Genomic DNA, 13,497 nt, shown 5'->3' with positions numbered 1-13,497 from the left:
CTGCCTCCGTAACTACTGGGGACAAGTTTTCAAAAGTGAAAGAGCCTGATGTAGTCAATAACAGTATGACCAAGTGCCTCAGTAAGACTTAAAAGGACCACACAAGCTGTTGATGGTGTTGAGCGTTAGGAAACAAGTGCAGTCTGCTTTTAGCTATGGGAAGAAATAGGGATTAAGAAGTCAAAATCAGTCTTCGGAACCAGAAGCTATCAAGTGATCCTGATGGCTGCCAAGATGTTTCCTTAAGCGAAGGAAAAGGGATAGCCAGGAGCAGAGCAGGACTGTGCAGCCCCTGCAGGGTTTCTCTCAAAGCAGTGCCACTCACCTGTTGTTTCCTGGGCCAACACGTTTTCATTTGCAAAGAATAAATCCTGCTTGCCACATACAAACACACCGAGTAGGGTCAGGAGGACAGCTGAGATTTCTTCAGGACACAGTGAGAAAACCTCAGGATTCAAGGAGTTTTTTGTGGTGACAAGGTGCGTGCCAATCTAGTTCCTTTGCTTTGTTTTTCTGGCAGGGGAGATGGAGCCTGTTATTTCTGTGGCACAAGTAGGAAACACTTTCCAGAATTACAGTGAAAAACAATCCTGTCCAACAGATACAGTTCCTGTTAGAGCAACACACACCCTTTCCAGGTTAATGGTGTGATCCAAATGAAGTACACGGGTTCTCATTTTTATTATGACAGGGAAGCCAAAACTAATTAAAGATGAGAGCAACAGAAACATACAGCAGCTCTCCAAATGCCATGGTCAAAAGTTTTAACTAACAGCTTTGATTTAGAGACAGCCTTACAGATGAGAGGGATCATATTTACAGCACGGGTACGTTGTTACAAAGGGAAAGTTTACAAAGCTCCTTAAAAAATAACAAAACGTTCACGGCCAGAGTTAGCTGAAGCAGTTGTCCTTCCACTTTGTCCTCCTCTTTGCATTAGTATTTATGCTTTCAAAATTTGGCAGGAAGCTTCATCTTCTTTTCAGTCCATCTAAAACAACAGAATTGTTGTCTGTCAGACTTCACATCCTAAAAATAAACTTAGATTCTGCTGCCACAGGTGGTATCAATACAATCAGAATAACCCTTTGAAGTACATTTTGCTACAGTGTCCAACAAATTCCAAGTGTTCATGTCCAAGTAATACACTAGCAGCGTGCTTGAAAGATGCACAGCCAAAAGATGTGTAAGGGAGAAAAGAAAAAAAGCAGAATTTCATTAAAAACTGCAGTATGTGATTTGTTCCTTCATATACAGGCTTCTCAAGGTGACAGTACATATCTAACAAGAAATGGTTTTATTATAGTTAAATTGTAGTAATTTAAGATCTTAAGAATATGTGATGCTATTAAAAAAAAAAAGATATACTTTTACTCTAACAGAATTTAAACTTAGATTTTTGCCAATTAAGTTTTGCAGGTCTTCTCCACATGCAAGTCTGTAAAAATTTGTTTCATACCATTTTATTTTCCACTAAGGCAATTTTCAAGTATAGTTATGGTCAAAACAGAAGCAGAAGCTTCCAGCTCAAGCGATGTACACATTCTGCTGTCTGTTGTGAGCAGGCCAGACAGTGGTTTTGTACTTTAAATGTTGATTTAACACCTCTACATCACTTTTTGTTCTTTGTCTACAAAGGGGCAAACCGTGACAGTAACTGCAATGTCGTATGGCAAGATCAGTGCTGGCTGAATCTGCCTGCTAACAGTTTATCAGTCACCATGTTTCTCAACATTTCTGCACTTGGCCATCTCCATGTGCAAGGCAGAGCTCATGCTGTTTTCTTGCCTCATGAAAACAAATGCAAAATATAAACAGCAGCATCTGTCTAGCTGCTGGAGAGGGAATGTTCATGTAAAAAAGACTTGGTAGAGTGATATAGTTTGGGTACTGGGAGATAACACTAAATGTTTTAATACAGATGAGAATTTTGTTGTTGTGGAAGGGGGTTTATTCTGCCTAAATCTGATTGTTAATTTTAAGATAAAATATCTAACATAGTTACATGTGTTTGCTTACCTCGGGGAGTCAATTCCACTGTCTCCTGTAATGCTGTGGCTTTCTGTCCCTTCTGAGTGTTTCTGTCCTGATGCCACAGTACAGGCATTCTTAAAAACCAGATCTTTTCCCCCCAGAGGGTTTCTTCTTTCTTTGGTGTGTGATCCCAAAGCGCAGGATGCTACTTTGCCTGTCTCAATGGTGGATCTCTGCAAAGTGTCAGCATCTGAGCCAGCCTCATCAGCGAGGCAGACATCTGCCACAGCTGAAGCCTTTGAGCACTCAGTGAGGCCAGTTTCTTCTACCTTTCTGTGAACTATAGGAAGGACCTGACTGCACAACCAACCTTCTTCTGTGAAATCTGTGTTTGGATGCTCTTTTAAGACACCTTTTGACTCTGCAAAACTAGTGCTTTCCTTATATCTGTGCTCTCCAGAGTCAGGTTTACTTACAGTTGTGTTGCACTGGGTGGGATATGAATGAACCTGACAGTTTTTTAGGGACATGCCTGTCCCCAGCTCTTGCACACCCATACCCCAGTCTCTTGTATCTGCAAAAGCATAGCCAGGAGGCAGGTGAGGTGGTTCACTGACTTCCCAACTGTGATCTGGGTGTAACAAGCTACAGGTGTCACCATCACATGCTTTTTGGTACACAAGATGACAGTTCTCAGTAAATCCTTCACTTTCCAGCTTCATTGATCCAAAATGGCTGCCACAGTCATCTTTAAATATAAGTTCACTCTTATTATCAGTCTTTTGTCTGTATTTCACACCATTATTTTTTACCAGGCTACCATTGTCTGTATCATTTGCAAGATGGACATTTTGAAGTTCATTTGCTGTTTGATCTAGTAACTCACACACGGTGTCAGCTCTGCACCTGCAACACTCATCTCTCAGATTTAATGACAATTTTGCATCTTCTCTGCATACACCACTACCTCCGGTGTATGAGTGAGGGTATTTTTTAATATCCCCAGTTGTTTTTTTTACTGTTCTTCTGTAGATGTTTTCTTCAGTAACAGTACTCTCCAGAAAGTATTTGCATTTATTCTCTACTTGCAAAGTACTGTCATGCAGATAACTAAAGTTTTCACTTAAACTTCCTTTCTTAAGTTGGAGAGAAGACTTAGTAGCATGGAGCAGTTTGTTTTGCTTAGCTTTATCTGCCTTTGTTTCCACAGCCAGCTCTTCAGTTCCATATTCAAAGGTTTTTGAGGAGTCCAAGGACTGTGACCTCTGTAAAGCCCTTTCTTGCTTTTGAGTCCGGGACTTCAGCTGACTGTTCATAGTACCTTTGTGCCCTTTCACATAGGAGCTGCGTCTCCACGATAGACCTTGGAAGGGGTTCTTAATTTGTCTTTTATATATGACATGGGATTCCACTGCTACATCAGATGGCTGTTGGTTTCTGACAGGCAGTGAAAAGTTCTCCTCCAGTGGCTCATTTTGGGATGTTAGCTCATATACATGACATTTCCTGTTGCTTCTACAAATCTGCCTCTCATTGTGTGATTTGTTTTTCCTGGTGTGTTTTGCTGTTTTACTTTGTGGCTTTTGAGCACAATCCTTTGAAAGGTGGTTCTGCCTGACTGCTGACATATCAGCTGAGGTACCCTTACTGATACGTTTTTTCTGCTCCTCCAACTTCTGCATTAATATTGTGTGCTTAATCAAATTATCAACCGTAAGGGTAGGATTAATACGCTTGATGATTTCATGTTCAATATCACGTGGAATGTTATCTAAGTCATCTTCATCCCTGACTGGCCACTCCTTGGGAGGAAACTGGGCTGAAAAAGTGGAGTACTCCTTCTTAAGTTTTTCTTTTTTAGAAGCCTTTCTCCAGAAAAGGCCAAGGCCAAACCTTTTGCATTTCAGTTTCTCTCCCACAGATGCCAGGGATTGGGCAGTGTCCCAGGAGTGGTTTTCAGCAGATGTGGAGATTCCTTGACTTTGAATTGAAGGCTTCAACTCACTGCAGCCTTTCTTAGCTCCTCCATTAGGTTCATGGTTCATTAGCTGTCTTTGTTCAAAGAGCATATTCTGGTCAGGGAAACAACGGCAGGATCTGTAATGGGATACTATAGGAATGTTTTCTTTCACTAGGTCTGCACAGCACTTGATGTTTACAAGGTAAGTGATGGAAGGCAGTGAACAGCAACAAGTGTCCTCCAAGGGGACCCTTCTGTTGTCATCCGTGGTATCATTTGTGGTGAAGTATGTGTTGGGAGTCACAATGAAGTATCCTTCTCCCGTATGATAGATTTTCCTTTCCTTAATTAGAGTGCCAAGGATATTATATAAGATATTATGGGAGGGAACTGCCATGGCTGCAACAAAGATACAGATATTTCAACTCAGAACGAAGCTCTCAAGTAAAATGGGAGCTGACAAAAAATAACTTACGTATAACAGATCTGGAAGTGACTGAACATGAAATACCCGAGGCATTCAATTCACAGGATTTCAAAAGAAGTTTGAAACTGACCTGGCAACTGATGTTTGAGTAGGGCATACTCAGTTTCAACAGTATCACAGGACAAAAGACAGGATTTTTTTAATTTTTTTTTTTTAATACGTCACCACTCTGCTTGGCTTCGAGAGCCAGCAATTGTGCCTGCATCCAGCCGTCCCTCACCCACACCCCTGGGGAGCAACGAGGGCTGCCCCCGAACTTGGACTCGGCACAGGCTGCAGCCCTGAGTCAGGGAGAGCCCTCCTGGGCCAGCCAGATGAGGGCAGCACAGAAATGTCATCCAGCCGAGGCCTCTGATAGATGCAATCCCGACGGTGTTTTCAGGATCAGTAAAATAATTTTTAACTCTGCCAAGGCCATTCCTCACTGATGAGGCAAGGTCACCCCTGAGGAAGAAGTTAAAGGCAAGCTGCACTTCTGGTTGTCACTGCTGTGATGGAAGCTTAGAATGTTCTCCCTCAAATAAGCAAGAATGTTCACTTTGTGTCTGTCAGGATATTATATTCATGAGACAGACCTTCTGCCAGGTACAAGCCAAACAATGTCTTGTTCAAAGCATTTCCCTCTCAGCAGGTTATTTAACAGCAGCTTTTATCACTCTTTCTGAAGCTTCTGGTACAATTTTGTCAGATGACAATTGCTACCGAATTTTACCTCACTGAGACTAGTCTCAGCTGCTAGTTTCCCCTCAGCTGTCACAGTTCCAGAGTCATTAGACTAGTGACATCTGATCTACTGCCCTAGGTTTCTGCTGATCCCCGGCCCACAAGAATGAAAACTTTCAGCAAGCTGAAAACATAGCAAGAAATACATTATTTCACTACAGACTCTGAGCCTGCTACTACTGGCTGAGCTAGAAGTGCTTGTGTCAGTGCACAAAAGGGCTGCATCATCTTTGTGACAAGGTTCTAAGCCAGATTATGGGGTTACATTAAAAATTTTCCCACTAGTGAAAATGCCTACCAGATCAGCCTGTAACATTTGCAGAGCTGTAATATTATGAAGACTCAGAAGAGGAAGGTCAGTATCAAACCAAGCAACGTCCTACAGAGGGCTAGAAGGAGCCTCAAAAAGTCTCACATGCACTTACATACTTCTATATTGTGGATCTAAGGGAAACTGAACATTTTTCAGATTCAAAAGAAAACACAGCATTTAAGGGAAGTGGCTGCCACCTCATCATAAGAGAAGGGATAAAGCTTGGTTAATGTAGGCAATTTGCCTTTAGGAAGGAAGGGGATGGAATTTGACCATGAAATTTGAATTTGAGGGCAGTTGTAATTTTTTGATAGCAAACACTAGATACAGACTCCTACCCAGTCTCTTTGCCATCAGAGTCAGCTATGTTCCCATCTCCTAAAGGAGTCAAAGTGCTTGTGATCTGACATACAGTCTATTTTATGCTGTTCCATATCTGGCACCTAAATACCTCATCTATGCTTTCCCACCCTCTAGAAGAGGCATCCCCTGAACATGCTACTACACTCCATTCCCTCTCTTATTCTCAAAGTAGATTTATTAAAATCTGTAAAAGCCATTACAACCAAAAGAGTGTTAGTGACACAGACTTATAAGGATATTTTTCACATTCATGTATTCTACCAATTGCCTCTGAATTTATATTTTCATGCCACCAGCTTTGCTTGTAAACATTCAGTGATCACTTGCTGAATATCAGAAACTCAAGCTTGATGATACAGTGACTTCTAAAAGGAGGGAGAAACAAACACATTACCTGGATAATTTTTCATTAACTGTGCCACCAAAGTTTCCTGCGTGACCATCACACAATCTGCATTCATGTCTGATATGGTGTGGCATATTCCTTCCACCAGAGGAACTGAGTGTAACTGTGAGAGAGGATTCATGAGGACAGGAGTCACATCACCTCAAGTCCAGAAGGAGGAAGGAAAGAAAGGAAAAAAAAAAAACAAAAAGAAAACAAACAAAAAAATTGTTTAAATGGAATAGTGTTTCATTTTTTCTGTTAGCCATGATTGATTTTCACTGAAAATTTCTTGTGTTGCTTCTGAACAAGCAGCTTATTCTCAGCTAATTTTCTTCAGCAAATTACTTGGAACTGTTTCTCAGAGAAGGGAAGTTACTGTAGCACTTTTCAAGTGGTTTTGTAATTAAGGAAACAGGAGGTTACCTTAAGCATGTTAGTTTGTTTGAAATTAAATTCCAGCCTAAACCATCATTTAGCTTAATAAACACGGAACTGAGAGAGATAATTATGTCTGAATACTGCTGACTTTTCAGATTACTGTTTCAAATTAAACGTCCACAGTCTCTACTTCTCTAAGTAGTTAGTGAAAAAGTTAAACATCCAATAATCTAAGTACAAAATCTTTTCACTGAGTCAGAATGCAGGGGGGGAAAAAAGACCAGCAACAGGCTTTGTCCCTTGGCTAGCCAATAAATTGGAATAGAAAAGGTAAAAATGCCATTTTTAGGTTGGGTTCTAGAATTAGAGATTACCTACTAGACTGGGCAGGGACAAAAACTTTTGTTACAACTGCATGCATTTTTTAGGCTACATCACCATCTCTCCTGGTTAGAAAGAGTAGCATTGTCCCTGTTCTGCTTAAGGAAAGCAGAAGCTCAAAGGGGCCCAGAGTGTGGCCTAGCCCCCCCAGTAACTCTGCAGCCCAGGAGGCTGAGAAGGGTCTTAGTCTGTCACCTCAACTCCCCATCCATAAAGCACAAAGATAAACACTGCCCTCTCCCCTTGGCGAGACTGCATGGCCAGTTAGAGCAAGCCCAGCAAAAACTTCTGACAGGGAACCAGTAAATGATGTAGGAAAACCTGAATATTTTCCCTGAAAGCTGATGACAAAGCATGAAGCAGGGACTCACCTGAGGTTGGTGCATATATGCAGTAAGACAAGGACCACATACACCTTCTCAGACAAAAAAAATCTCTTCTTTTTTCTCATTAGACCAATGGTGTGTTCCCAGTGCTGGGAGGTCTGTGCTCCCCTGTTCCGTGTTGCACAGAAAGCCCCTGAGTGTCCTTGAGTAACAGCAAGCAGAAGGCAGCAGTAATTTCCCCCCAAGTAAGAAATGACATCTTAGATTAAGTGATACTCACATTTAACTAAACTTCAGTTGGATAGCCTCTTAGTTGACTTTGTAATCCGATATTTATCCTTTAGTCAGAAAACTGCAACACAAACATTTATCTCAGTAAATTAATTAAGCAGCAGTGCTTTCAAGAGCTTAAATTTCTCTTGACCTTTATTTTACAATTGTGGCTATGCTCAACAAAAAGCACTCAGAAAAGAGTCCTGGCATACAGTTTCCTCAGTGATGTTGCTAGGATACTCCTTGCAGGTGCAGCAACCATTGCAAGCTCTCTTTTTGTATGGGAAAAGACCATCAGCAGTCAGTAATAACTGGTGAATAGTTTGCTGTCTCATGTCTCTGCTGAAGGCACACCATGGTGCTGCCAGTTTTACCCTTTGTTCCTGCAGAGCACCAAACTGCTAAGGAGTAAAACACCAAGTGTAACTCAAATTTATTCATTATCTTTATTATTATTATCTTGCTATCATTGTCTGCATCTCTGTCACAGCCTCAAATCCCACTTCTCCATTCAGGGAAAGCACTTTCAGAATAATATTTTAAACAATACATTAACCAAAAGAAAAAAACAACCCACTAAAATCACATCCAAATTCAAGTCTGAATCACAGAATGTCAGGGGTTGGAAGGGACCTCTGGAGATCATTAAGTCCAACCCCCCTGCCAGAGCAGGAGCACCTAGGTCAGGTCACATAGAAGTGCATTCAGATGGGTCTTGAAAGTCTCCAGAGAAGGAGTCTCTACAACTTCTCTGGGGAGCCTGTTCCAGTGCCCTGTAACCCTTACCCTTACCCTTACAGTAAAGAAGTTCTTCCTCATGTTGAAGTGGAACTTCTTGTGCTTGAGTTTGCATCCCTTTCCCCTTGTCCTATCACAGGGCATGACTGAAAAGAGATTGGCCCTTCCTTCTTGACACCCACCCTTCAGATATTTATATACAATAATCAGATCCCCTCTGTCTTTTCTTCTCTAGACTGAGCAGCCCCAGGTCTCTCAGCCTTTCCTCTGCTTAAAATGGTCATTGCAGATGTGTAGCACCAGAGTGCACACATGCTAACAACATGAATATTAGATTCCATTCCCTCCTGACTTTGAAATAAAATCTGAAATAGTGAAAGCAAGAATTAGATCATTGGAAACAAGAATAAGCAATGTGGGAAAAGGCCCAGGCAACACCCTGCAAGTACCTATCAATTTCTTATTAAAAACTTTGTTGATTTACTTTCCACAGCTAAATAACTGTTGCAGTTGCACTTCAGATGTTCCCCCAAGCTTGATGGAAATGCATGAAAGCTGCATCCCTTAGATGTGCTTAGGGAGGACTCTTAATGATTTGTGCAAGCTGTGTCTCGTGATGCAGAATCATCAAAATGCTGTGCTCACTAAAGCTCTTCAGTATGTCCCTTTACAGCCCAAAATAAACTGCAGGACCCTCTGCCCCCTTCCCAATTCTACATAAATCATCTGTTGAGAATCGACTTCCTGGTTTCTTTGTAGTTTTTACAAAGGACTTGCTTATGTCTGTGCAAAGTACCTGTCAGCAGTCAAGGAACTCAGGCTAATCCTCTTACTTGTTTCCATCCAGCACAATTCCCATTTCACACTGGTACAGAATCACGTTTACCAACGCCAACCTAGGCAGCTTGCCAGTACTCATGTATCATTATTCTTCAGTTTGGTTTACCTGCCTATTCAAACTCTGCTCGTTACTTGGACATCTGAAACCCAAGAATACCCTTTTGGAGCACGTATTGGTCACAAAGGGGAAAGTCATCTGTAGTACAGGCATCAGATAACAAAACTCAGTGCACAGAAAAGCCACTGGGTATTCTTGACTAGGACAAAGTGATTTTTTGTTCCATCTCTGTAACATGACCTTTACTATTTTTCACTGAGTTGCTTAACAGTTGCTGAATTTTTGTATCTTCTAGCTCTAAGAAAAATTGCATACAAATCAAGTTTTATCTGGGTAAAAACCAGAGTAGTTCTGGGGAAGTGAACAGAGAGACATTTTAATACAATAGCACTCCATTTACTTCTTAACAAGCTCTATAACAATAAAGGGTTAACGGTAAACTCATTCAAGAAAAAAATACCCAAGTGCAAATCAAGAATAAATTCTCTTATACAATTCGACTTAAATCTGGTGAGACAGAAATGACCCAGCATGTAGAAATAAAAGATTGAATTTTCTGGTTTGTAGCTGGAAAGAACTATCTGGGAATTTCTTTGAATGTTCTCATTCAAAAGATCCCACAGATCCTGTGCCTCTTTACATGAGAGCCTTCGCATGTTTGATGTCCTTCCCTTTTTGCAGAAATGCACCAGGAAAGCCATAAGCAAGTAAAATTCTGTTTGAACTTCAAGACTGCTGCTTTTCTATAGACTAGAGCACATCATGGTCACAATTTATAGCAAAAATTATATTTTATAACTAAAAGTGAATACTGTTAAGGAACAAATTTAATAAGAACATCATAGAAAGCTGGAATCTGGCAAAGCACTTTTTTTAACATCAGTGAAGACTTTACAATATGTTTCCTTATTAAAGAATAAAAATTCTACATAGATTATGAAGACAGGTCTAAGATTGTTAAAGCATTTTCAGTTTTTATTATATAACAGGGAAACTCTGCTTTGGCACAAATATTGTGTATTAAATCCTGTTTTCAGAAACATCATTTTACTGAAGCAAAGAGTAAATAGTTCAATTGCATTGAAACTATCCAATCTTGTAACATGTTTAATCTGTTACCGAAACAAACAAAAGCTCTCAGAAACAGCAGACTATCTTTCTGTTTGATTATTTTGTATAACTCTCAAGAAGAGAAACAAAACAATTGTTAGTTAAGGTCACTGACACTTCTGTTGACATTAAAGAAGAAGCTACACACACATCAAAATGTCAGATTTCTGTTCCTGCAAGAACAGACACACTCACATCAGGACAATTAGGCAAACAATGTCCTCCATTTGGACACAACTGCTGGTTTTTACAGAGGATGAAAAAAAACCCCAAACAACCAAACAAAAACCAACCACTTTTTGTGCCTTCCTGACAACACCCAAGAGTCTAGACCCAGCTGCAAGAATTTTAAAGATGTAAATGCTTTCTGAGGTCCCTAGCCAAGAGCCATTACATCCTTACTCTAATTTTAGGGCTAATGGCAACCCACAGCCATATTTTCTTTTATCAGCAGTAAAAACCTCACAGGCAGGTATGTTGAAAACAAAGTTGAATTCAAGAATAAAGGCAAGAGCTCTCTGCTGCCTTGTCAGTTCAAGCCCCCAGAGAGGAACAGGTTACAGAGCAGACACCATCGTGTTCAAAATGTGGTACAGTTTTCCTTAAGCCAAGCACAGTGGGGTGAAAGGGGTATCTCTGATCTTCAGAGAGAGCAATCCCTTCAACGCTTACTGAGGCCACTGACATGTCCACTTCTATGTGCCCAGAACCTCTTGAGAACAGGTTTCAAGCTCCAAAGGCACTGACCGAACACATGAGCAAGTGTGTGGCTTCAGACTATTCAAAAGAAAGCAGCACTTCTGCTTGCTAGAAGACTAGAAGGCAAGTTGTCCAGTAGAGACCTGTGTTTCTTCCACAACAGCCAACAAGCAAACCCATATAAACACATCTGCCTTTGGGCCATTCCTGCTGTTCACTGCATAACTGGAAGAGAAATGGAACTATGAGCAACAGGACTCAAGACAATTATTTCTCATATACTTTAATGTGCTGATAGCTTTTAAGTCAATTCATATTTGGCATTGACCATAACCAGCACAGCTGATAGCAAGGACTTTAACAATTTCAGCATTCAGCACCAGGCTTGATTACAAAAGACACATTTATTCAGAAGCTTCATTGCAGGGAGATGAAAATAACACAAAATGAAATGGTCCCATGTAAGTTGCAAAACTGTCAATGACTAGGTCACAGAACCAAACAACAGAACAGGAACAAATCAGTCACTGGCAATGTCTCTGGCTCCTTTTTTACTGTCTACAGGTGGTGCCACCCACTGCTGTAGGAAATTTGCCATAAGTACATCTTTTCCACTTGGTCTGGTCCAGAAAAGCCTCTTTGCAATGCCAACATTTATACACTAGAACAGCTCTGCCTTTTCCTTGCTCCCAGCCCTGGCCTCTCTTCTGCAATCAATCTCAGACCATCCAAGTAGCTCTTGAATGTCAAAAGCTTTGTTCTAAGCAGAAGGCATGATTGGGTGTAGGTTAGGTACCTATCTATACAGTGAAAGACTTAATATAAAAACACCATCACTCAGTTGTGCGTCCCTGTGCCTGTTCTGCTAAAGGTCATCTCCAACTGCTGCAATATTCCCAGGACTGACTCCTTTGCCTGGAAATGTGCCGTCACACAAAAAGCAGTCACAAAAAGTATACAATCTAAAGCTCCTGTTATGGGAGTAAGAGATACAGTCATGTCTCCACAGAACGGACCAAGATTCACTCCTTTGCACACTCCCTGGCTTCAGCTTACATTTTACCCTAGCCAAGGAAGGTCACACATGTTTGAGAGACACAGAACCCACAGAGCTGTTCAAAAGATAACATAGCCCCCCGTGGAGGGCTTCTAGCAAACCATGAATCAGGGGGCACATGACAGCTATTGTGTCCAACTCACTCCCAGGCAGCACTTGGCCAGATGCCACCCACCGCAGAAGAAGCTGTCGGAGAGCCTGGTGAAGTTCTAACTTCCCTCAGACTCAGGCCCGTGGCTTGCAGTGAGGACAGGAGCCACTTTCACAAACCAGGTGGAATGAAGCAATGCTCAGATCTCACTTCAGGGCCTATCCCACTGCAGGGAGTTTGTTTTCTCCTTCAGCTGAGACAAAGCTTTGATGGTATATGGACAACCTCACACCTGCCTGAGCAGCTTGTGATGTTGATGGACGTAAACAGCCACTTTCCCTTCCACTCTCCCTAAACAGATTCCAATTTTAAAGGTATTCCCTATGCTAGAAAATAAGTTTCTGCACTGTTTCATTGGGCTGGAATTTATGACCCACAGAAGAAACAAAAACAAACAAACAAAAAAAGCATTTAAAAAATCAGTTTAGAAATTAAAAACAGAATGTTTATCACCACAAGAGGTCTCAGAGGGGTTGTTTGGAAACAGCAGATTAAACAGCACTAGTTTGGATTTGAGTACCTTAGCCCACAGTTCCCAAACCTTTTTCCATGGCTTTGGCACTTCTAAACACCCTTTTCATGTTTAAGTTCATCTAAATTTCAGCCAAAAGGAAGGGATAGAAGACACAAAGAGCAACGGAGCACCTCCAGTGTACTGCAGAACAGTCAATAAATATATTGGATCTCATAGAACAAGGTGAAACCTCCAACAGAAATTACAGAGATGTGCAGGTGCCTGCAGGATATTGAAGATGCTGGAGAACAATTCCAGGGGAAAAACAAAATTATGCTGTCCATAAAGTACCTAAGCAAGTGATCTGAATGACATGCTAGCTTTGCTGTAATACCTTCTTGGCAACTAGCAAAATATTTCATAATTTCAACAGAGTTTTCAACCTTGGAAACTCAGCATATAATTGGCCATAGCTCACAGAAGAGAAATCCAGTATCTGGGGGGAAAAAAAAAAAATAAAAAAGATTGCTACAAGACAGGAACAAAGCTTTCTCCCTTTCCTTTCCTTTTCAGAAAAGCAGAATAAAGTTTGCAGAGGTTCAGTTTATTTCAGTTTTTCAAGTAAATAGTGTTTCAGCTTTCAAAACATTCTGAATTTGCTAAACAAACAGAGCAGTTGCCATTTCAGTTGTTCCATTGCCCAGAAATCTGCTTCAGTACAAATCAGGCTGCTTACAGAGAAGCTGTGCACTGCCAGTGAATGGAACAAGGATTGCTGCTGATGCATCAACATAAGATAAAGCACACTAGCAGGGGGGGGAAAT

General features: G+C 41.1%; 1 protein-coding gene across 1 annotated transcript; it reads right to left on the bottom strand.

Annotated features, from left to right (window-relative positions):
- Nucleotides 1-902: 902 nt before the first annotated feature.
- On the bottom strand, nucleotides 903-6,381 carry STOX1 (storkhead box 1). The gene is made up of 3 exons (XM_051620148.1): nucleotides 6,215-6,381; nucleotides 2,020-4,333; nucleotides 903-991 (listed from the first exon to the last, which is right to left on the bottom strand). The coding sequence occupies exons 1-3, from the start codon at nucleotides 6,345-6,347 to the stop codon at nucleotides 952-954; spliced, it is 2,487 nt and encodes an 828-aa protein (XP_051476108.1). The 5' UTR covers nucleotides 6,348-6,381; the 3' UTR covers nucleotides 903-951.
- Between the last annotated feature and the right edge of the window lie 7,116 nt (nucleotides 6,382-13,497).

This window comes from Apus apus, chromosome 4 (genome assembly GCF_020740795.1).
Source record: "Apus apus isolate bApuApu2 chromosome 4, bApuApu2.pri.cur, whole genome shotgun sequence".
Lineage (NCBI taxonomy): Eukaryota > Metazoa > Chordata > Aves > Apodiformes > Apodidae > Apus > Apus apus.
Note: the sequence above shows the minus strand (reverse complement) of the source record. Positions and strands in the feature narration are given on the sequence as shown.

What these genes read in the sequence shown, in the direction of transcription:
- STOX1 (XM_051620148.1), bottom strand. Translation starts at nt 6,347, where the DNA reads ATGAATCCTCTCTCACAGTTACACTCAGTTCCTCTGGTGGAAGGAATA. An exon ending in GTTAATGAAAAATTATCCAG is followed by an intron (nt 4,334 to 6,214) that starts GTAATGTGTTTG and finishes TCTTTGTTGCAG; the next exon opens with CCATGGCAGTTCCCTCCCAT. An exon ending in AGTGGAATTGACTCCCCGAG is followed by an intron (nt 992 to 2,019) that starts GTAAGCAAACAC and finishes CTGTTGTTTTAG; the next exon opens with ATGGACTGAAAAGAAGATGA.